The sequence below is a fragment of the Hyposmocoma kahamanoa genome, unplaced genomic scaffold (assembly GCF_003589595.1).
Source record: "Hyposmocoma kahamanoa isolate Upper Pololo Valley unplaced genomic scaffold, ASM358959v1 99702, whole genome shotgun sequence".
Taxonomy (NCBI): Eukaryota; Metazoa; Arthropoda; class Insecta; order Lepidoptera; family Cosmopterigidae; genus Hyposmocoma; species Hyposmocoma kahamanoa.
In genome coordinates, this window is record NW_020656001.1 from 1519261 (window position 1) to 1545430 (window position 26170).

Here is a 26170-nt window from a genome sequence, read left to right on the forward strand (position 1 = left end):
AAAAAAAAAATCACAGAAACCATTTGAAAAAAGTTTCATTCGAAAACCTCAAACCATGAAGATTCTATGAAAATTCAAAGAACCTATTGCAATAAAACGGCAATTTCATACTTTAATCCCTAATACTATGTTAGTTTTGATGTGCGAGCTGATGGTCACAGTGATGAGGGCCTACATAAGCCCTGAATTAAGCCACCCTAATAGTAACAAGTACCCAGACATTACAACAAAAAATGGTTATACCTGTATGTTGTTTTCAGATTATTCATTTCCTTTATTGAGGTAGCACAGTGCAGAGAAAGGTGTGTGTATCCAAACCGTTATGTATCCACTCTGAAACATTAGAGACAATTTATAAGCTTTTATGTCATTTATTGCAATCATGTGATAGATTTGGTTCACATTTACAAATGTTCCATACCTAAACATAAACATATAATAAGTAGGTTATAATAATAACAATAATATAGTCATAAAATGTTCCATCCAATATGAAATTTAAGAAATAAAATTAAAATAAATATTCACATTACTTTATTAATTAAGGTTATGTATTCTTATAATTAGTTAATTATTCTTGTTATTTAATTATTATTAAATTATACCAAATCATTTTATTACATTAAAACTACTTCACACTGGGACGACTGCAATAGGCATATTAAGTATCCAAATCTTCAGGCACAAGGGTAAACATGACATCATTAACAAACAGATCGACAAAATGTTTAATAAGCTGGATTTTTACTCCAATACTGTGTATATTTCATTTTATGAAAAAACTTTGATGACGGCCTCCATGGTCGAGGGGCTTGCTCTGAGGTCCCATGTTCAATCCCCGGCCGGGTCAGTGTAGAAATTAACTTTTGTATATTGTTTCGGGTCTGGGTATTTGTGGTACTGTTGTTGTTTCCGATTTCCATAACACAAGTGCTTTAGGATCAGAGCAACATATGTACAGCGGTCTAATATTTGTTTATTTTATTTATTTAGTATAAAACAAAAATTACTTTATTTCCGTGTAGTAAACTTGTATTGAACTGTGTATAGAAATAGACTTATTTACTTAACAAGATAGACATGGCTCAAGTTGTGGGTACAAACTTTTTGACACAAAAAATGTCTTTTTAATAGGTAGTCCATATCGGAAGGACCACAAATTTAGATAATGTTCAAAATGTACTGAAATGTACCATTATTATGTAAAAATTACAATATAATAACACCAAATGCCCAACTATGTCCTTTAATTTTATTCATGAGTCAAGTATTAAAAGTTTTAAGCAGTTATAATATTTTTATAGTTTTTTAATTATTTTTAATACTAGTGGTTAAATTACAATAAAAGTTTCTGTATTAAACATTTGTCACAGAAACTACTTAATATCAATTGTATATTTTAACCATTCTATAAATCAGAGAAACCTAAAAAATATTTAAACACATTTATCTACGCATTTAGATTTTGTCTTGTGCCTTTCTTTCTTCCGAAGGCAAAAATATATAGAGAAGTCTTTTTTTAAATAACTCGAGACGTTAGGTTTTTTATAATGTCTTAATAAAGGTGTTAATAATAAAAACTCCAACCGCTAGTTTTAATTTTATAGTCGATTACTGTAAAATGGGGGTTCACATCTTTTTAATGGGCCTCAAAAGTAGATTCATCACTGCTTGTTTTGCAGATAACCTAAATACGTAGGTAAGTTAGCTCTCGAGAAGAGAATCATAAATTTGAAGTTGTAATTGTGTACTTACAAGAAAACAAAGAAACACCGGCACAAGGTTATATACCATACACACCACAAAGTACTTTTGTATCACATGACCACAGAACACTATACTCACATGCACATGACACACACACACACTCCATCCAAGTCCATCCATCTACCACTACCCAAAGAATAGGTAAATACTCACCAGTGTTGTCAGGTTAAGTCTAAAAAAAATCGGAAGATATTGCACCAAAAAAAACAGTAAATTGAGAAAAAAACGTAATGCTGAACCATCGAGTACTGCTGGACTTACCTTTCTTCAAACATTGATTGGTCGTTTTCGTTGTGACATTACTGCCCAAAGTAAAAGCGCGTAATGTTTTTGATATTATGTTACGATTTGATATCCTATAAATTGTATTTTCTTCTTAGACTATTATTTCTTTTCCAAGTATTTTTTTTATTACTCCAAGCGGGAATCTCAATTTTGCATTTGACAGCTGTCATTCCAATACAATTGCGAAGAAAAAAAGGCGGGAAACTCGAAAGAGGCGCATTTTTAAAAGTATTTTGTTTGAAAAATATAAAAGAATACTTTAAATAATTGCTTCCTCGCATTTTTTAGATCTGTGATTGGCAAATATGCCGAAATCCAAAATAAAAACACGAAAAGGGGACGATGTTTCGCGGTTTGGCCACATTGTCAAGTTTTACAAAAACTCAAAAAAATTTTCAATATGTTCAGACAGTCACAGCTATAAAGTCTGCATAGTAGAACACGCTAATGTTAAATGCATTAACTGCTGTGGAAACCATTTGGCTATTTCATTTGCTTGCCCATGCTAAGAGTGCTCTAGAGTTGCACAACCACAGAACACTGTACTCACAAGGAGTGCACAACAGTCGTTTCAACGCGCCTTTGTACGCGTATGCGTCCGTACGCGACGTTTGTGCACATTACAAGCCGCGCTGTAATTTTATACGGAGTGTATTTATTGTTCTGTGGAGTTGCCCTACTTGCTTTAGGCTCAACTCACACTGGCGCAGAGTCGAAGCGTCGAGTCGCGTCCCGTTTTTCAATCACAACGCATGGCGACACGCGTCGACACGCAATGGCGTTCGCCTTAGTGCGGGCGGATCACAGTGTGGTCGGCATCTGACGCTTCACTGCGCTCAAGTAACGCGCGTCGATGCCGCTCGTCTCCCAATCAATCGTCGACTCTTGACTCCATATTAATAATGGGAAAAAAGAGATAAATATGCTATAAACGAGATACATGACGCGTCGCGACGCTTCGATTCTGCGCCAGTGTGAGTTGAACCTTATTCTACTATGCCCACGGAAGAAAAAAACTATGCAAGTACCTTAAGCCTCGATTACTATCAGAACCAATGTCAAACATTTCTAATTTAAAACACTACAAAAGATGATAGATTGATACGATGATATTGATTGGTCGTAGAGTCGTAGTTACAAATTAAAAAAGAAAAAGCAAATTCTGGATAGATAATATAACTTAAACTTATTCCGGTGAGACCAAGGTCGAGTTTTTGCATGCCTTATTTCAGAGCGTGACCATGGTCGAGTTTTTGAAATTTGACTAGCCAGAAGAAAATTGTTAATTCGGTTTTAGCCGTAAAAAATTACATTTAGTTGGTCCGCGCCGTTCAAAAGTTATAAGTGTGTTCTTACTGTCCACTCTGGAATAAGCTTATTCCAGCGACACCATTTCTGAACCTTGAGAACCGCAACATCTACCTTAGATTTGATTACACTAAAAAAAGTCGTGATTTAGTCGGTTCAAGCCGTACAAAACTGGATTTAGTCAGTACACGGTTTTGAAGTTATTAAGGTATTTTACTGTCCACCCTGGAATAAGCTTATACCGTCGGGGGGAACCATTTTTGAATCTCGAGAACCACAGCGATCTGACTGCACGCATAAAAAGTCGTGAACTAGTCGGTTCTAGGTGCGAAATTTTAGAATTAGTCACTCCAACTACGCCAACTTTTTTGGTAATTTTTTGTTGTTTTTTAGACAGCCATATTTGTTTATAAAAAAAAAGAAAAAAGAAATAAAAACCGAAATTCGAAAATAAAAGCAAAAAAACGAATTATGTGGAAAAATAAGAAACAAAAAACAAAATAAAAACAGAACAAATTAAGTAGGCATAGAGTTCATTGGAGGCATCGAGTACATAACCAGAATGGCAGAATAGTTTTCAAACAAATTAAATGACATTTCGTGTCTATTCATGGTTATACGTGGGGCTATTAGAGGATGGAAAAAAAAGAAGTGGGGCCTTAAGGTCGTATTCCAGAATTCTATTCAATGCTCAAGTCAGGACTTGAATATGATTGAAAGCACTGAAAATCATTCTCAAATCCATGCCGTTAGGGTCGTATTTCCAATGCTTGAAATCATACCCAAGTCTCCTCAAATCCTGACTTGAGCATTGAGTAGAATTATGAAATACGACTCTAGACTATTCCTTTATTTTTTTCCATCCTCTAAGCGTGTGGCGCACTATAAGTTTCCGGAATGAATAAGAGAAAAATACAACCTGTACATATATGGTCGGAAATGAATTTATTGTTTCTAAAAATATCTTCCGTTAGCGTTAATGCACTTTTCCATACGAATGGACCAATTTTGAAAACATTTATGCCACTCCTCCGTGACAATCTCTGAAACATATTTTTCATACTCTTCGACAGCCTCTTCAGGTGATGAAAATCGTTGACCGCGAAGCTGGTTCTTCATTTTTGGAAATAAATAAAAATCACAACGTGTCAGGTCGGAACTATAGGCGGGATGGATCATAAGGTCAAAGTTGTTCACCTTCAAAATTCATTTGTTTGCCTGGCCGTGTGAGAACTGGCATTATCGTGGTGCTGCATTTGTCAATAACTTCCGGCAAACAAATGGTCGTGTACCAATCATTATTCACGGTACAACGATTCTCCAAAAGCAACAGTAGTCACGTGTCCAATTTTATTAAAACAAGAAGCAATCATCCGCTTAGAGGCACTTTGCACGCGCGCCACTTTGTTTGGTTTCGGCTCATCTCAAAAGACCCATACGCTCGATTGCTGCTTTGGTTTGGGATCGTAACTATAAATCCACCGAATTTGCCGTCTCTTCCTTGAATCTGGTAAGCATGACATTGCACCAAGTAACGCGATCCGTTTTTTGAGCCTCAGTCAAATTGTGTGGGAACCACCGAGAGCACAGCTTTTTCACACCCAAATGTTTGTGTACTATTGGTTGTATTTGTCTCATACCTATGCCTAAAGATGTCCGAATCTCATGGTATGTCACCTGCTTATCTGTTTTGATCACACGGCGCACAGCATCGATGTTTTTGTTGTTCACAGCAGTGGACGGGCGATCATCACGAAATTCGTCACTGAGATTCACACGACCGCGTTTGAATTCTGCAAACCAGTTATAAATACTCGTCTTGCATGGTGCTTCATCGCCAAAAGCAGTGAGAAGCCGAGTGAAGCTCCGCTGAGCTGTTGAATTACACTTAGGGTCGTATTCTAGAACTCTACTCAATCCTCAGGTCAGGATTTGAGTATGATTCAGAGCACTAGAAATCATACTCAAGTCCTTGCCATTAGGTTTGTATTTCCAGTGCTTGAAATCATACTCAAGTCGCTCAAATTATGACTTGAGCATTGAGTAGAGTTCTGGAATACGACCCTTAAAGTTGTAGAAAATCATACTACAAAAAATTTTCTCGAGTTAAATCCATGGTGACGTAGACAACCAATTTCTAAAATGACGCCACGCTGTAAAAACAAGTGACAGTCAGATTGTTTCATCTGTAATCTTAGACTTAGTTTTTAACCGACTTCAAAAAAGGAAGAGGTTCTCAATTCGACTGTATTTTCTTTTTTTTGTATGTATGTTACGCGATAACTTCGGTATTTGTGAACGGATTTTCATGATTCTTTTTTTGTTGGAAAGGGGGTACTTCCATAGTGGTCCCATTTCATTTTGAAGAAAATCATCCACCTCGAACGGTGGCTGCTCACTCATGAAAATTCATTTTTGTAAATAGCGCCTAACTTTAATTTATGCGCAATTACTTTAATGGTTGATTTTGCTATTTCTCCAATTCAAGGCGTTTTTCCCTCAATATACTTTGAGTAGTGTCGTAGCGAGACCTATTTTTTATTATCTCCAGTGTCAAGTCCTGTATAGTGGCGAACTAGGGGATATTTCAATAAAACTTAGCAAATACACATAATTCCACTTATTTTTGAGGTCGGTTTTTTTAGTACTCTGTACTGAGATTATTGGTTTCTTTAGTTTGGCTGTGCCAGAGTTCCATTTTCAAATGTAATTACTTTTTAAATATTGTTTATGTAAATGGCTAGTTCAGGAAACTTATAGTGCGTTCTATGTATACTCGTTGACTCTAAGATTGGAGATCCCTATACGAAACTATAAAGTTTAACTTTTCTAATATGGCTGGTTCGTCAATAGATGGTAGATATCTAAGTTAAGATACAAAATAAAACTCCTTTGGCGTTCACTTTTATTTAATCATAAATCCAAATATCCTCAAGTAATTTTTAATACATTTTTCTCGACTAGTCTTATGATTAGAGGTAATCTACGTTATCTTTTATAGAACCGGGGCCGCGTAAATTACATAAACGGAGACAAAACGGATAACTTCGTTGCATGATCCAAGGAATAAAGATGGCATTATAATAGCAACTATTGTTTTTCTGAGACCAGTTATCCTTCTATAAATAGCGAAAATGGATGTTATTGATAAACTAATCACATAATATTGCACGATACAAACCAGTTCTGCATGTGTCGATGGAGACAGTTAGCAAGGCAAGTGGCATCATATCATAATAAGGCAGAATTATCAATTTATTGTAAAGGGTTTTCCATCAAGAACGGGTAGATTTTGACAGTTCATAGAGCACCCATTTTGATAATAATTTTGTATCATTTGCACGTGTTGATCGACGCTGTAACTTGCCATGATGATTCGTCTTTAGCGACTGAAAAATAAACAGCAGATTTGACGCAGGTAACCTCAACAACATGGCCGCTATGAACTGTCAAAATCAACCAGCTCGCTATGGAAAACCCTTTAATTGTATGCCTAAACTTATAACGTAAAATGCCAGTAAATAAAAGACTAGCTTACGACCCCGGTCGTTACATGTAAAAGTACCTATTACTGTGTAAATAACAGGATACCGACGACAATAACATATGAAATATGAAAAAAACGCTTGACATTATGCAACCTATAAAGTCATGATTGCTGAACGCCACCCAAAAGGGTAGGGAAATGTAAACAGGGCTTTGAGTATGCCACAGTTAGATTTATTTTAGTTTAACATTATCATTTTGGTTTTAATTTTTTTTGTGAACATTTACGCAGTAACAGTAAGTGGAATGATAGTCGGTATCCTGTAGAAAGATCAATGTGCCTTTACAAAGTCTTAAGACATTTAACTAAGTGTACTGTACAAATTACACACAATGCAAGTCAAGGTTAAGTTACTTAATTAATTGTACTTAAAAGCTAGCAGTGAACCAATAAAATTGTATACTAACTAAGGAACTCACAGTATGTGTATATATATACGCGTAAAATGATTAAGTAAATTATATATTTTGAGCAGATAAATAATTAAAACATTTCAATGTGTGCATCGGTCACAAACAACCGAGTTCAAGAAAAATAGTACACGTACAGTAAGGTTGCGGTCTGCAGTGTACCGGCAGGAGAGATTGCTTCCTGCATTTGATGTACCGCAACCTTGGCCCGTGGCCTTTATGAAGAGATGGTACCATTATCACCAAATACATATTATGGATATACTAGAAGCGGTTACACACGACGAGTTTTAGCAGCGATACAAACGCGAAACGTGCGTTTGCATCGCGACACTTGCGATTTATAGGCGGTAGCATCGATGCAAACGCGCGATTGCATCGACGCAGTCGCTTCTGTTGGATCATTAAAAATGTAAATAGTGAAGGCATCGCGATTGTATCGCTGTTTAAGTCGCGCATTGTTGTAAACGTTTGCATCAGTGCAAACGCGCAATTGCATCGATGCAGTCGCCTATATTGAATCATTTAAAACGTGAATAGCGTTTGCTCCGCGATTGTATCGCTGCTGAAATCGCGCGTTTTTGTAGACGTTTGCATCGATGCAAGCGCGCTATTGCATCGATGCGGCGCTTGTGTTGAACCTATAAAAACGTGAATAGTGTTTGCACCACATGTTTGCGATTGTGTCGCTGCTTAACTCGCGCGTTTTTGTAGACGTTTAGCTACTGCATCGCGACTGAATTGCTGCATTGCTAAAAGTCTCCGTGTGTAACCGCTCTTAATTAGAAACTTCTAAGGTAATAAATCATATTTTGTATGCAGTATGCAACTTTAATAAAATTAATGTATTTTACATTACTTGCTCGTTACATTTTGTGTTTCCACATGCCACTTATCTAAAGAGACGACTTAACAAAATGTCTTAAGGCATATAGGACGTAAGCGGTACCATCCAGGAGTTAGAGAAGACCCTTCGCTCATTTGGTGCTACACTTGACGCAAATTGCAATTCTTGTAATGTTACAGGAACATATGAATTGATTTTTAATTTTATACCAAATCTATGACATGTAAAAAAAACTTTGTGTATTTTACAATATACGAACAGGATCAAGAGCACGTCAAGCTTGACACTTAAGACTTAAAACCAACTTTATGCCGCTTACGATAAGAACGGTCCAAAGTACAAAGTGTCAAGCTTGAAGTGCTCTTGACTGTACGAATTTAAAATTACTGCTGATTTTTCTTTTACGAACGTACACACTTGTCGTGTTATGTTACAGATATGTTAACATACTTAATTCAAGTTTGCCAAAATTGCAGTTACTTCAATGTTGCATCAAATAAGCGGCATTTCTCACTAATACGCGTATTAACTCGAACTAGACAAGTGTTCTTTTGGTCTGAATAAAAAAGTCAACACACTTAATTTTTTCTTGGGAAAAATTACGGGCTATCTTTTAAAACTATAGAACATTAGTATAGGATAGACTGGTTAATCCGCAAAATACATACAAATAGTAAAGATTCATCAAAACTTCTTCTTGTCCTCGGTTAATACAAAGTCTAAAAAATACCCAGAAAACGAAAAATAACAAAGTTTAAAATTAAAACCCAACAGAGGTGTAGGTATAAATATAAATTAGGAATGTATTGCAAACGCAATTAATAACGAAACTTTGATCTTATTGAATTCAGAACATATTCACTTAAATTACTCTACTTACAAAAAAACGAATATACTTATTGTCCCTCTCTTGACAAACTGTCGTGACCTTGAATTAAGAAACATTTTCATAGCTACCTGGTTTCGGCATAGCACTTGGCATATTGATCTGTAGTCCGGGTCAATATCGTTCTATCAATAAATTACAATCGTATATGCAAAAAGGCAATATGTGTAGATTATTTAATGTGTTATCCAAAAAGTCCGTGCGGTATCAAAGTAAAACTAAAAAACAATCATTTGATGGTCTCTTCTTTATCAAAGTCATATTTAAAGAATTTTATAAAGAAAACTCAATATAAAGATTTAATAACACACAAAGGAGAAATTCGTCGACTTAGTAACTTGACCTGTAGCTTAGTTGATAAAGCCATGGGAACGGAATCCCGTGGTCGCAGGTTTGAGTCCTGCCGGACCGAAGGATTTTTTCTTTGTGTTCGATCTTTGTATTTAATAACTTAGACATAACAAGTGAAAAACTCAACGGGCTATATCTGGCGAATACGGTAGATAAGGTAACACATTTCAATCTAGCTACAATAGTTTTAGATGGCTTTGACAAGTGGGTGTGGTTTGGCTTTATTCTGATTAAATTTACGTTTCACTGTTCTGGGTGTTTTCGTAAATTTTTAACCGACTTCAAAAAAAGGAGGAGGTTCTCAATTCGACTGTATGTCTTTTTTGTATGTATGTTACGCGATAACACCGGTATTTGTGAACCGATTTTCAGGATTCTTTTTTTGTTGGAAAGAGGTTACCTCCATAATGATCCCAATTAATTCTGAACGAAATCATCCACCTCTAGGGTGGCCGTTCACGCATAAAGATTCATTTTTATAAATAGCGCCTAAATTTTATTATTAAGAGCAATTGTTTTAATGGTTGATTTTGCTATTCTCCAATTCAAGGCGTATTTCTCTCTCAATATACTTTGAGTAGTGAGAACCGATTTTTATCATCTCCTGTGTCAAGTCCCGTATAGCGGCGAACTAGGGGATGAATCCGGGTTTGCGCACTTTCCGGTAACCAATTTCAATAAAATTTAGTAATTATATGTACTTCCACGTATATGTTTTTTTAGTACTCTGTACTGAGATTATAAACTTAACTTTTCCGCTTGTTCTTATACTGCGCGCTAAAATATTATAATTGAAATGACCATAGACAAAATACCATTTTAAAAGAAAGTTTTTTATTTAAGTTATCTAATGGCAAAAACTATTATAATAGACCGGCACTACCTAACTCGAAATTAAAAACAGCACAGGACAGGTTTGTAATGGCCATTAAAATCTTCAATAAAATCTTTCCAAAGAAATTTTATCCCAATCACAGAATAATTTACTAACCAAATACCGTACAGAACATTTGATTCAAAAAAATGTTATTACACCCTACAAGTTTATTTTATGAATAATTAATATACTACCTACAATTATTCCTTTAATACTAGTTTTAAATATTTTCTCTTAAAAAATGTTAAGATCTTTTTTATTTAATTTTAATTTATTATACTTTTAATTGCGGCGCTCTAACAGGGCCATGATGGTAGTAGCAGTAGAGCTCCTTGTGAAAGGGTTCGTCCAGGGCAGTACTGCCACCTTACCTATTTCTGCCGCCAAGCAATAATGTCAGCATTACAGTGTTCCGCAGTGGCAGTGACTCTCAGATCTTTGGGGATGTAAAGCTCCAAGTGGCACTGCAACTGTTATAGACAGGCGTGTAGCTTATCATCAGGAGCACGACTTGTTCGTCCCGTCACTTGATATTATTAAAAAAACTATTTTAATTTTAAGATCTGTGTAACACTTGGAAACAATAAATACTTTGACTTTGAAAACCGCAGATTTTTGGCGAACCCAATATTTTGAATGCCGAGTAAAGACGCAACGTCTCACGGTTACGACATAAATACAAACACTCGGAAACGGCAGTTAGCGTAGAGAGGCGACACATAGTATTAAGTAATAACTTAAAAACTTATTACATAGTCTTTTTTCTCGTAGCGAGAATTAATTGGCTTTTATCTATGTAGGGTAGTCATTTAACGTATACTATTACGCTAGTTAAGCTTTTACATAAACAAATTGACGATCAAATGAAAATTAATGAGATCGGTCGATCGGTAAGAGCGGTCACAATAGGCGACGTTTAGCAGCCACGCAAACGGCATCGCTACACTTGCGATTTATAGGTGATTGCATCGATGCAGTCGCTTATATTAAATTATTGTGTAGGAAAAATCTGTATAGGTTTATACATATTTTGAAAATTAATAAAGAAGCGGTGGTAGCCTAATGGTTCGACCTACTGCCTCTCAAGTAGAGGGTCGTGGGTTCGAATCCAGCCTTGCACTTCCGAGTTTATTCGGAAATTTATCATGAGCTTTTTTCGTCGAAGGTGTCCAACCCGCATTGGGCCGGCGTGGCGGACTATGGTCTAAAACCTCGTCTGATAGGAGACCCGTGCTCAGTGGGACGTAGAATGGATTCATGATGAAAAAATAAATTAGTTGATCAAAAACGAGTATCGCGTTTGCATCGCTGCTTAAAATCGCGCGTGTAGACGCTTAGCGACTGCGTCGCTGCTGTAACCGCTCTAGGAAGTACTCTGTAATCAGGTCAATCAAGACAATCGGCCATCGTTAATGTCTAATCTCACATATAGCATAGGTAACATAACATGTTTCTTTTGGCTTTGGCATTAAGAATGCTGCGAAAGGAGACGATTGTTTTGATCGGACAGCATCATAACAATACGTGCGCATAGATAATTGATCGTTCTGATCGCATTGATATTGCTTCTGATTACTAATGGTAAATTGCAATAATTTTTTCGTTATTTTTTTATAGTTTGTTCTAAAAATTATGTAAAATGAAATCTTTTGCTGTTGTGATCTCCGGAATTGTTTTCTTTTCCATCCTCACTATTCAGAATACTTGAAATATAGATTACAGTATCTCTGTGACTCTCACGACCTGCCACTCCGATCCACGAACTCACTTTCACTCTCTGTACCTCTTTTTCATTCTGGTTTCATGTCTGAATCCTTCACTCTCCATTGCTTTCCCGGACTCCATCAGAAGGTCTCCTAGTAAATCTTCTTTCAAAAAGAATGTTAATGAGCATCTTCTAAATTAAAAATTATAAAAATAATCAACAATCATTACCTGTTATTGTATGTATCATTTATTAATAAATGTATGTGTATGTATGTATATACGTATTTACTACAATATCTCACTCCTCGTGGAAGAATGGCATAAGTGGAGTTAAGTCAAACATGTTTATTGCTCCATTAGATACAGAAAAATATAACCCACATCCTCTCCAATTCTCGTAACTCTATCTACAATATTAGTCGATAGAGTTACATGAATTGGAGAGGATGTATGTTATACTTTTTCTATATCTAATGGAGCAATAAATGTTTTTAACGTAACTCCACTTATGCCATTCTTCCATGAGGGGTGCGTTTATGTTAATATTACATTATTAATATTATATTACGTTTACTTTACCGCGTTCGTGAATTTAGTTTTCCTCAAAGACCATTATCTGTTGTGATAAATAAAGCTTAATAAATAAATAAATGATAAATTCGCACACTTGCCAGAACAACGAGTTATCTACGTATAATAATACGTAGATAACTCGTTGTTCATTAGTAGTACTCGTAGTACATTCACATATAAATAACACGTTGTTCTGGTAAACGGGCGTGGTATTTATTACTATAGTTCCCCAATAACAAAAACCACAGCAAATGATTTCATTTTTTAAATAAATTTTAGAACTATCAAAAACAACGAAAAATTCTTAGGTGCCATTATCGCAAAACTATAACTATGTTGGTTGAGGCGTTATTGCTTATTACCATCCATTAGCAATTGAGCTTTGAAAAAACGTCCCCCATTACCAACATGAAATCGGATATTCTATGAAGTATAAACGATCTAAAAATTATCTAGTAAAAAGACTTATAGTGACTTCGTATGAGAGCTTCACATAAGCGATATCTGACACTTGAGACGAGACATTGCAGCTAATGGACGCTAACTACGGTGGGTTCGCGTTCTTTCTTTTAACCGATTGTCGCTTGGTGTGAACGCCTTGCCAAAATATACGCCTTCTGCTCATTTTAAGAGCGGTTACACACGGTGACATTTAACCGCGATACAAAGTGAAACTAAAAGAGAAAGAATAAAAATAATTAAAAACGTGCGTCGCGTTTGAATGCGGATGTATCGTTTCTTAAGTCGCGCGTGTGTGTAAAGATAAGACGACTGTACTCCGTCCAACCATTATTTAACTTTTGACAGCTCGAATTCTAATCAATTAGCGATGTCCTAATGCGTTTCCGATTCGATTTTTATAACAATCGGGTTTATTTAATCGGTTCAAAAAAAAGATATTGCCTGATTGGGTTCGTGATGTTGCGTTTCACAATTTGTGAACTCAAGAATTAATGAGGATTCAAGTGATGATTCCCGTTCACATGGAGAAGAATCCAACGATTCATTATAATAAACAATAAAAGTTTATTATAATTATTTCATTTCATTATAATTTATTAGACAGGTAACAAAATTTATCAACTTATCTTAGCAACATAATCTGTTGACTCGATAAATATCGGAGCTAAAGTGAACGTCGCTTCACTAAAACTAAAAAAAAAGAATTGAAAGAAAGGAAGTATTGGATTGTTTTGTCTATGTTTGTATGTCAATAATTACAGAACTTCGGAGGTATGTATATGTGAAAAGTTAAATAAATTGTTGGACGGTGTATATCCATTGCGTCGCTATTGAATCGCTGCAGACACGCTTCTAGAAGTCGCCGTGTGAAACCGCTCAAAGTTGTACCGAAGTTCGAAAACTTATCGAGACGAGATCGCATTGAAGCGCTCTGAAAAAACTTTACGTCCATTATAATAAGAGCGAAATGACTTTGTGCGTGTCGCGTCGTCGGTCCAAGTGAAACGCCCTACGTTTCTTTCGCGTACAGTGACTTAATATCACTTGTATGATTACAGATGGTAGCTCAATCTTATTTAACCTTTTTTTGACTTAACCTAGCGTTCAAAGTATTGCCTTCTAGAATATAATAATATTTTACCAATTAAAACTTATAGCTTACAGTTCTAAGTAAATTTCGAAAATATTGCACCAGGTGCAAGTTTTTTGAAGTCGAAGTATGAATGGCAAGTTTGCCAGCGATAAATGCTTTAGTAAAATAGAATTTTTGTCTCATTATCAGTCAGTCAACTCTACTACAAAGGTTTAAGTAGTTAACTAAATGTAAACAAACTGTAATGAAGTATTTTATGAGGCTTTACTTGGTTACTTATTGTAAAATTATAATAAACATTTTAAAAATAGTTCTAATTATATGATAATATTTTCAAGTAAAAAGGGGAAGCGAATTTTTGTAGATACGAGAATCTTCCGCGGAATGTGCGAGAATTCCACGGAAGATTTTGGCTTGTATCTAGTTTGGACGTTACACAATTGACCATAAAGTTCATTACCTATGCTATGTAACAAAAATTCGCTTCCAAATAGTTCCGCCGCAATAGGTATAAAATGAGCCTAATAGACAACATTTCGAACTACCTATTTCAAATAGTACCAAATATATATAAAATTTAAACAAAGATGTTTAATAACACATATCACAGCTTTCCTACGACAAATAACTTGAAATCCAGCCTTTAAAAAGATGCCAGCTCATAAAATGCGACCAAATCATAAGAGTACCGCAGTAATACGACGTACGACACTCAATACTAAAATTTGTATTTGACTGGTTAACCAAGTAACAGCTGAAGTTTGTTTACTTTTAACCAATTAACTAAACCTTTAAACTATAATCAAATATTAAGACTGTTATGAATGTCTATTATGAACATTGACTTACAAATAAATGGACGACGGTCTAATACAAAAACCACGAAAAAAGGTCGTAAGTCAACCTATTTAAACGTAGTGACATGAAAAGGAATATGAAAAAGCTAAAACGTTGAATTTAAATTGTAATGTCATCGCAGTACCGTCTAATTTTGCTTGCTTCGCTGTCAGTCGAACAAACGAAGACTAAAGCGTGAATGACGCTCTGTATACGATTTTAACGCCCTATAAGTTCGGACACTTTTTAGCGCGGACCCGACGTCCATATAATTGGAAGTCAATGATTATGAATTAAGGCGGAGCTTGAAAAGCATCATGTATAGCGGGAGACTTCCACAAGCACTAGATTCTGTTTTATTCGACATTGCGTAAATGTGCTTACAAGTAAATGTTTTTATTATTATTTTAATCTATTTTATATTATCGCATCTAAAAGCAAAATTTTCAAATGGGAAAAGCGGCATTCCACAATGCCACAGTTGGCCGGGTTCTGCGCCTCAGGGCAAAGAACCGGCGCACTATACGTGACGTTATTATTAGTATTACAAATGTTATAAAAGCTTAGCGCGAAGCAAAAACCTAGGAGATCATTAAACTCGTCACAGACTTATAAATAAATACGGTTCTATGGCCAAAAAATCCAAGACCGTATTGATCTCAGTATTTCTAAAATACCAAATTGTAGTCTATTTGTACAAATTAGTCAGGACCGTACCAATGGTACTGTGGATACAATAAATTATATAAATTTGGACAAATAGACTCTACACTTAATAAAATATAAAAGTTATCAGAAATTTCCTCTGTAATAAATCCAATTGTACGCCACGATACTAATAATAAAAATAATCATACGTGTACCAAATTAAAAAAAAAACTAACAAAGTAAAATATGAATAAAAAATAAACGGTTTTAGGCCAGCTAAAACATAATCTTATAAAAATAACAATAGTAGCAAATTCTTATTATAAACTATACGATACGTGTACACTGTAAGAACGTTTAGAGTTAAAATGTTTACGAGTGAGACTCGAGGCGTGTTGCAAAAGACTGAAAGACTAAAGTAGGAAAATAATTGTTCTGGTAATTTCTTCCAAACGATAACACTTTAAAAACTGAATATTATTCCAATGTACACGACACCGCCGCATGTTTTAGGTCGGTTGTTTAGCACTTAACCAGAGCAAAACATAGCTACAAGGCCTGCCGCTTAACTGAGTCGATTCCTGGGGTACGTAACAGTTATGTCGTGCTGTACACGGGATAATTTCAACAAGATTTTTCTGACGATATTCAATAGCAATTCATTGAAAAAAGTGCCTATTAAATTAGTCAATTGTTCTTATAAAAACTATTCGATAATTGAAATTAATAAACGAGCCATTTGGCACTGTTTTCAATTAACTTGTTATTGAATATTGTTAGAAAAATCTTGTTGAAATGATCCCGTGTGCAGCGCGACATAACTGTAATGTACCTCACGAACGGACTCAGTTAAGCGACAGGCCTGTAGTTAGTTGAATTTGTTTCGACAAAAAAGAAACACTTTACTATAAATTCTTTCTAACCATTGTTTCAGATCTCTTCACAGTCTGAATTTCACTGAAACCATGGCACAGATCGAAACACAGCTTATAAATTAACATTAAGTATGGAGATTGATTAGCTCACGCAAAAATGTGTAAGGAACTTAGCTAGAATATAAAAGACGTATTCTCACAATTCAGATCCTTGAATTCATTAAAAAAATAAAATCTTATAATAATTGAGGCTACCAGCGCAAAAATTGTATAACCAACATTTTTTTTAACAATATCACTTTAAATGATAAAATAACCCTGTTATTTCCAGCCAACTCACAGGGCTATATTATTACCAACAACTTTTGGTCCAAGACTTTTAATAATTTATCAGATTTGCTTTCGTACAAATATAAAAGTATTTAAATGGATCGCTCTAAATAATGATAAATCTGTGCGGTAGCAAAAGAAAGCACCTACTACCAAAATTATTTTCATTCTCAAACACATCTCAACGCTGGCGAAATGGTGGCCATTAAAAAGTTTTCTCACGCACGTCACACAACCGTAGTTTTTATTTTTAATTCATAGACAAACTAGATTCGGCCCCAAGTATCATATCGTTCGATAACAAGTAATGTCGAAACTGACACTGGCCCGAGCCTAGTGGCCGCCATTAAGGAAATAGAATAGAATCAAGTAACGTGTGAAATTGTCAAAATTGTTTGCTATTGACATTTCAGATTTCCGATTTGTAGCAATTTAGGAAAAAAACATTTTTGAATTGATTCTGTTCCGGGTATTGCAATCAGGTTATTATTTATTTTATTTAAACACTTAATTGTGCCACAAAGTAAAATACAAATTTTAAGAAACTTTTTAAATTATTTGTGTACAAAGGCGAGCTTATCCCATAAAGGGATTCCTTCCAACTAATCTTTGAAAATCTGAGATGAAAGTTATTATCTGGTATTCAAGGTACAGAAAATTCCTTAGTTGGAGACTAGAAAATTGGTGCGAGTGTCTGGCATTATTATTATATATATATGTATTTTCCCTAAAATACTTCACTTTGGCATAGCTTCCAAGAAAAAGGAATGCTACAGAGACGGTCGAGATACAACAATGCTTTATGTATCTTATTTCCACCACATCGGGAACTATTCCGTACATATTTAACAATTGTGATATCTTGTACTCGTAATAGAGCCACCATATACTAAAAAATAAATTTGGGCCACACAACATTTGCGCTGATAGCCTTAATAATCATAGTATTCGATTTCAACATCATTTACGGCATTTAGCGCTAGAGAACTTCATCAGTTTCGGAACTGGATTTAGAACTATATTTTCTTACAAGACGGATTAAAATAATGTTTGCAGGGTTGCCACTTCTCGTAATATTTTAAATAATCATGGAACTGTTGTCGACAGTTATATCATAGTATATTGAGTTAATCTAGCTAAAGTATGAACATTTTCTTAATATATACATACCCATTTCGTCATCAGTACGTATAAAATTTCGTTTTTTAGTGTTCATTTTCTAAACTTTCCAAAATATAGGTTATAGATGTAATTCCACAAACTTTGAGTTCGGTTTTTTTAGTACTCTATATTGAGTTAATAATTTGCAGCAAATACTTAATAGGAAATAATAATTTGTCACCAATGTACTCAAATTTCAATAAATATACGAATATTCAAAAAATATTTCAGTTATTCTTTACTTTAGCTAAATTAACTCTCTTAATCCCGATCACTGCATATAATATAGAGTTATCATACTTTATTATACTATGGTTATATCGATAGACTGTGAAAGGAGTTAATATTTACAAAGAAGGCGTAAAGAATTTAATGTTGTGACGTTCATTAATCATAGCATTAAGGCCACTTCTTATTGTGACAATTGGCCCGCTTGTATCGAAATCAATTCGTGAAATACAGAGCCACGATATTATTCCCCCAATATACCGTCCATTTTTATTACACAGTCTTTTTATGTTTAGTGAATCTTAATTGGACGTAATTAAACAAAAAGGATCCAATCCACATCCACTCACTTTCGAGATATATCAGTTTGAAGTTTAAAAGTGTTTCTCCCTCTTGTTTTATTTTCAAAACTTATAATGTCATGTAACTCCAGAGATACTTATAAATGTTGGATTTTTTTTTTTGTTGAGGTAAGACTTTAGGAACGGTTTCGTACGTATAACTCATTGATAATTTTGTAGATTGGTTCCATTTTGCTTAACTATGTCCAATTAATTTTAAAAATAATATAATCTGTAGAATATTTATCAACTGAAATCTGTTTGCTGCTTGTAAGCTGGCAACCCTTATGCACAATCATACTACTCCGTCTTGGAAAAAAAAAACAGAAAAGTTTACACGTCTCGAACACATAAACAAAAACTGAATAGCTAAATGACAAATCAATGTTTGTGGACTCAATGTTATTTGGCTATGCAAGAGTTCTTAACTTTAATATGTGTATTTGACTGAGTAAATACTTATTATTACTATTACAATAATTTGCTTCGGAGCCGAAATTATCAATACTAAGAATGTAAATCGTATTCTAATATCAACTGGTATCAAGAGGGCGGGGTCAACAACAATGGGATTTTCGTATTTTGTATAATTTACACTACATACATAACATTACGCTAGGGAAAGGCTCTCACTACGGGACATGTGTGTAAACGGTCAAATTTGAAAGTTAATACCGTAGCATTCCGCGCCTACTAGTAATAGCGTAATGGCTCTTGGCTCGCCTACGCACCACGGGCTGAAGGTCCAGCAAAGACCGACCCCCTCTCCCGTATGACGTATGCGCTCGAGACAAATCATGAGTATATCCACATTCTCCACAAATACACCAACAATGAACTGAAAATCCCTTTTCTTGTTTCTTATTACCAACATATACATTCTGACGAAACTATTCAACTATGACCGTTTGAAGTACAACATTAATTTTTTTGTGTTTTTGTATTGTATGTTGTTATTTTTTTTTGTTTTTGTAAATAACTTCACATCGACTTATATTTAGAAATAATTGTCTATTGGGAATGTTGTCACAATGCTCCTTGAAAATTATTGGTCAGGCGTTATAATGAGATAATAAAAGATGAGTAAACCGTTTAAGCCATTACCGCAGCGCCACTATCCCCGAAAGCTGCATCGACAATGTGTAAAGACTTGAGAACGAAAATTAACTTCTCAGAAAAATGTTTCGAAATGTCGCTTTCGGGTTTTCTACAAAACACCAACATCATGAGTCGTGGTGCTATACTGGCATTAGTACAGCAGCTTTTAAGCCATCCCTATATCTTGGAATCCTGTTTCATTCCTTCAAGCTTACGTCGTTCTCAAAAAAAAAGTCGTTACAATTATCAATGGTACTTCACGATGTGATGGCGGTGCTGAAATTACCTAGACCATTTACCCACTGTTATGCCGTCCTCAAAGATTTGCTAACAACCGTTGTTGGTTCATAATTTCTATGGGAATATACAAGGGGACACATCGATTCACGTTACAAACTACGTAGTTTAATACGATCGCTGGGAGAGAACAATGCATGGACAAAATTTAGTTATGTTAAAATTTCTGAGGACGACATCGTTACTGCGGCATTCGTTGATCCTTCCCTATCGTTCCCTCGACCCTATTATGACAAACTTTTTGGTAAACTTTTAATGATACAATGAAAACCTATCCCTCATCCCCAGAAATTATCTAGAATCCAAACGTGTATCTTATCAGTTCAAGAAACAGACATAAAAATGCAGACAAACTGCCTATGCCAATAATCCCTGTAATTGGGAGGATGAACTAAAAATAATACGACTACCTAGCTTACACCTGAGCAACATCTGGGAGGCAGTTGTCCAGCTTGTGGACTTTCAGATCAACGTTGCCATTTTGTTCGACGACGGTCTCCAGCGTCTTGTTGTTGTTCTGAATGCTGTCGTCGCTGCATTCGCACATGTCGTCGGTGACTGTCACCGTGACTGTCTGGCCGTCGTTGGGCTTGTTCTCGACGAAGTTGACCAGCACCTGGGCGGGCTCCTTCTTCTTGCGACGGTCTTTCCTCTCGTGTATCGCAGGCGGCAAGTTCTTCATTCCGTCAGAGGAAGAGGATGTCTGCCTCTGGTAGTGCCTCAGCGCTTTGCGAACACCGCAGCGGCACGCCCTCAGGGCTTTCTCTCGTCTAAAAAAGTACGTGTAAAAATAACTTAATAAGGCCCTGTGCGAGGTTTTTGTTATATAACATGGGACCTGCAGCTAAGGACTGCTGATCACGAGCACGGAAGAAAAATACAATGGAAGTGTCTTAAGCCTCGATTACTGAGGACCGCTACCGCCAAAACTATACTCATAATTTGAAACACATTATCAATCTTGGTAATTGGTCGTAGTTTCAAATTGAAAAACAAAATAAATTCTGGACTGTTAATATAATTTAAAATTTACGCTGCAGGCAGTCGTTAAAAGTTCAATATCATCAATACCTATTATTGCAAATTACGACGTATCGATTTTATATTGAAATTTCAATCAATGTGCTGCCATCTAGCGGTTTCTGCCGCCAAACAGTAATGTCATCATTACTGTGTTCCGGTTTTCAAGGGTGCTAGTGAAATTACAAACACATGGGACTTGTCAACTTAGATCCTCTCAGATCTTTGCGACTTAAAGCTCTTAGTATCACTGTAACTGTTATGGACAGGCGTGTAGCTTAACAACAGGCGCACGACTCGTTTGTCTCGTCACTTGAAGTTATAAAAAAAATTGTATCGATTTTTTTTATAGTGTGATATTATTGAGGAGACAATTTTATTATTATCTCCTGGCGATGATGATAGTGAGGTACTTACTCAACGAGGGCGCGTTCCCTCTGCTCGAGCTGCAGCCGCACGGTGCACACCTCGAGATACAGCTCGTTGGCGCGAGTTAGTTGTTGCTCATACACCAAGCGGACATCGCGTGCGTGCTTCATCTCCTCACGGCGATGAGTGTTACTCTCCTCGACAGGTTCGCTCCTGTAACAATATCCACTACATAATTAAACAGTCATCATCAACCCCTAAGTCCCACTCCTGGGCATGAATCTCCTCTAAGGGAGGGTTTAGGCCATAAGCCCGTCGCGCTTATTGAGCACGCGGATTGAATTTGACCATCGAGTACATAACCAGAAATAGAGACGAAATGTCATTTAATTTGTTTGAAAACTATTATACCAAATCATTACTGTCACAACTGCGCTCCGAAACAATTGACGGGATGTCCAGTTTAACTTGAGCTTTGATATAATGGACGTATTTTGAAAAATTACATATTTAATATTTAATAACCGATGAAAAGTGATTCCGTTTGTTTCGTAATTAGATGTTTTACTGTTTTTTACACACCGCCGAATAGAACAGCGCCTATTGTTAGAAATATTATTTTTATTACAATAAATACATAATATTTTTGGAATATACGGAGACGTACACACAGTTATTGACGCTGTACTATTTCAGTTTTCCCATTTGTGATTTTAGCGCAAACGAGGGTTGATATTTAAAAGTAATATAAGACCCATTTACCTGATGAGTTGCCAGGGGTTATATACTCAATGGATTTCACCCACATTCTTCCGACGGTAGAACACGCTCTTTGACATACCGATTAAACCTTCAAAGCTAGCGAGATTTATTGATATTCAATATTTACAAATGTACTTAGCATAAATAGACTAATTAGATCACGAAAAAAAAAACAATGCCTTAAGGATCTATACAACAACAAATGGCTTTAGTTGTTTCCGCGTAATAGGAAGCGCCCAGTTAAACGACACGAAAGTTTTTGCGCAGACGCTGCGCGACCATCGCCCGGTTACCACGCTTTCACGTACATTAATGGCAAATCTGAATTCTACTTATTAGGCAACAACATTTAAATTTCTCGGAATATGCAGCCGCGTTGACCAAAGACGAGCCAGTCTCGCCCGTGCTCCCGAGACGCTCATTTACTTAACAGGTCATTTTTTTAACAGTAAACTTCGTAAACCGACTGCGGACTCTTTTCTTACTAATTCAACAACTTATTGACGCAAAAATATTATCAAATTTAAAATTAAGTGCAAACGCACTCACTGAACATAGCCCCGCACTAGGGAATATCTGTATCGCAGGTGCCATGGACATACATATAAGACAACTACAAATTAGACCCAAACTCACGAGAGAAATTAATGTATTATATTATATTTCTCCCGGTCAGGGAATGGAACGTGGGACCTTTGCGTGGCAGCCCAGCATGGTAACCGTTCGGCCACGGAGGCAGTTATTATTTATATTATATTAGTTGTATTTAAACTAGTTGTTTGCACTATACAGATGGCAAGTGCGTTACCGAGATGGTTCACTCTTTTGTCCTATTGTACTCTAAAGATGAAGCGAATAGGAGCAAACAATATTTCGCCAACTATACAAACATAACGATTTTGGAAGTGAGAAGGCGTTAATTTTGGTGATAGTACAGTACGTAACTTGGAGATTTAAGTCACAGGAATGTGTCGCCCCAGAGATTTGAACCGTTATCTTAATTGCGAAGTAATCATTCTCTCTCGAACGGGCAAGACAAGTAAAAGAGATTTACCGACACACGGAAAATGCCTGGAGAAGCTTTTGTTAAAATTACCACTATCCCTCAAAAGAAAGCTCATGGACGTGCGTATGTTCCCCGTCCTTCCTACCTAGGAAGGACGGGGAGCACCTGCTCAAACTAGATCTTTGACGAAACTTCTGAAGTTCGCATTACTTATATATTAATTAATTATTAAATAAATAAATAAAAAATATATACTGAATTAACTATCTTATACTTTAATATTAATAAAAACTCTATTAACTCTAATAAAAATTCAAATATGCATTATCACTTGAAAATTACTAAAAACATACGCATAATAGAAGTATGTGGTTCGTGAGAGACAGAACATTTATACATAATTCTCAGAACTCTTCTATTGAGTAGTAACCTTTAGTTACGGGGAACAAACTTAACTTGTTTTTAAAAGGTGTACCTTTGTCCTGCATTTTCAATGTCTGGTATTTTATTATATATGAGTATAGCCCTATTTTTATACATCGCTAGATTGGGTGTAGGAGTGATAAATTGTGTTTAGGGCAAACACTTTTAACTGGTTCAAAAATGGATACGTGTTTTCTAACAAACATTGCAGTTTCAAGGATGTATATTGACGGTAGAGTAAGGAGGTTTAGTTTTGTAAAATGAGGTCTGCAGGAAACTCTCTCACGCAAGTTTAATATTATACGAAGGCATTTTTTTTATAATGAAGAGGTCATTGGCAATAGTGCATTCGGGGTGTGTCAGCGAGGCATGAAGCCGAAAAACTGTCAGACCGCGTGCGAAACAGCTATCGAGTATATAACCAGAAATAGACACGAAATAAGGGCCATCCATCTCTGGCAACTCATCGGGTAAACGGGCCTTATAGGTATGTATCACTTTTAACCCGGCGCCAATGACGTTGGGTCATATTGACCCGAGGCGATTTACAACGGGCATATTTTTGTTTTACGCCAATTGCACGATTTCAACGTTTGAGTAGCTGGAGATACAACCCTCCTCTACCCGACTCGCTGGTGTACTAAATGTGAAGCCATCTGCACAGCCAAGTAATACGTGCATTAAGTCAAAACGGGTCAATATGACCCAGCGTCATCGCTGGCGTGGTATTTTTGTGACTGACATTATTGGTTTATTTACTGTTTATAATTAATTAATCTTATTCCTGCTGCTTGTTGCGTGCTGACAGACATCAATTTAATCATTTGGCACCAATACGTGAACTTTCCAAAGCATTTGTTGAACAATGCCAAAAATGTATCCTGCGGGCGAAAACTGCACTATTGATGAAATGTTGGTGGTATTCAAAGGACGATGCAAATTTACGCAATACATACCAACCTCTGGCACACGCGAGAGATGTCAAGTATGTCCGTTCAAACAGGATAAAAAAACATCTCATACATGTAATGCATGCTAGATTTATATATACTACCTATATACCCGGATCATAAGGGAAGGTACTGCAATAGTTGCAGCAGTTGCACGTCTCTGATTGAGGACGTAGAAGACTAATTTCTAATAATAAGTTTGAGTGACCTTTCTTTTAGTATATAAGACTATTAATTGCTATTATTATTCAGAATATTTTACTAAAAATAAAAGAAATATCAAATTATGTTTTCAATGTTGATTTTGCACGTGTTATTGAGAACGCTAATTAAATATTTATTTATACAATTTATTGTTATTATTTTTATTTCAGTATATGTCTTGACGACCCTTACTTAATACGTATTTGTTAAAATTTAGACAACTACTTTAATTTTACAAAAAATTGTCAATGAAATTCGGGTCACGATGACCCAACGTCACCGTCGGCGTAATTATTTTCACGTCATTGGCGCCCGGTTAAATATCAACTCTCGTTTGCACTGAAATCACAAATTAGAAAGCTGAAATAGTACAGCGCCAACAACTGACCTGTATGTACGTCTCCATATATTCCAAAAATATTTCTGTATTTATTGTAATAAAGATAATATCTCTACCAATGGGGGCTGTTCCATTCAGTAGTGTGGGAAAAACAGCAAAACATCTAATTACAAAACAAACGGTATCACATTTCATCGGTAATTAAATATGTAATTTTTCAATTTTCATCTATTATAGCAAAGCTTAAGTTAGACTGGTCGATTTGAAGTGAAACAACTGACGACACCCGTAAAAGTATACGTTTCACATCATGCCATAAAAACGCACTTGATGGTAATGCAGGGTCTGGTGAACATGGTAGCGGTTTGCACTAACTCTTGTTTACATACTAAACCACGTTGCATTTCGTGAGACACCATTGACCTACCAATAAATGGATATTTTTTAATTAATAATTTAAATTGTAAGGTCATTGCAGTACTGCCTAATTTTGCTTGCAACAATTTAAGGGCCCAAAAACACCATATTCAGCGTCTACTGAAAATTAAACAAAATGCACCATATTTAGCTTCGACTGAAAATTACTTGAACATAAGAGTAATGGCTAAAAAGCCTTTATCGTAAATATTAACTAATTTTTATATATATTATTATATCGAATTTTGTACAAATTCACTTAAAGAAATACTAAAGAGATACATACATAAAAATATTACTACAATTATGATAATAAGCCTGTACTATAAAAAATGTACCGATATTCCAATTAAACGTTAACTGAAATATCCGTATTTCCGAAAACCGATTTATAATAAAGCCTTTACGCTTTCGACTAATTTCGATGCTTTTCACATAGACAAAATTAGCTTTTGTTTTAATAATCTTTCTAAAAAAATAAATTTGACGTTATTGAAATTCGAGCTAAAATTATTTAGGGCAAATGTATTTTCTGACTTCTGATAGGTAATCCCAAGCCGTAAAACTAATACAACAATATTTTGTTGGTTATTGCTAACGTTTAATATAAAATCATTTTAAAAATAAGATTAAAATCAAAGCGACTCTATAGTTTCCTTGTTCTAAATATTTCAATCGCTTATGGTTCGAACAATTAAAAATGACCAAGAAGTTTATATACGCTTCTTCAAATTGATGTAATGGGTCTCGT

At 35.5% G+C, this 26170-nt stretch overlaps 2 protein-coding genes across 2 annotated transcripts in view; both read right to left on the minus strand.

Moving 5' to 3' along the window:
• The window catches only part of LOC113239240 (tudor domain-containing protein 1-like), a 6809-nt gene extending 5001 nt beyond the window's left edge, over window positions 1–1808 (minus strand). Inside the window, exons 1-2 of the mRNA XM_026476160.1 lie at window positions 1756–1808; window positions 244–333 (exon numbers count right to left, since the gene is read on the minus strand). Coding sequence (XP_026331945.1) covers window positions 244–269 — 26 coding nt within the window. The 5' untranslated portion in view covers window positions 270–333; window positions 1756–1808. The remainder of the gene's footprint in view (window positions 1–243; window positions 334–1755) is intronic.
• Window positions 1809–19594: 17786 nt separating this feature from the next.
• Window positions 19595–26170, minus strand: part of LOC113239162 (mitogen-activated protein kinase kinase kinase 12-like) — a 42045-nt gene continuing 35469 nt past the window's right edge. Inside the window, exons 7-8 of the mRNA XM_026476034.1 lie at window positions 21366–21530; window positions 19595–20698 (exon numbers count right to left, since the gene is read on the minus strand). Of these exons, the coding sequence (XP_026331819.1) occupies window positions 20344–20698; window positions 21366–21530 (520 nt within the window). The 3' untranslated portion in view covers window positions 19595–20343. The remainder of the gene's footprint in view (window positions 20699–21365; window positions 21531–26170) is intronic.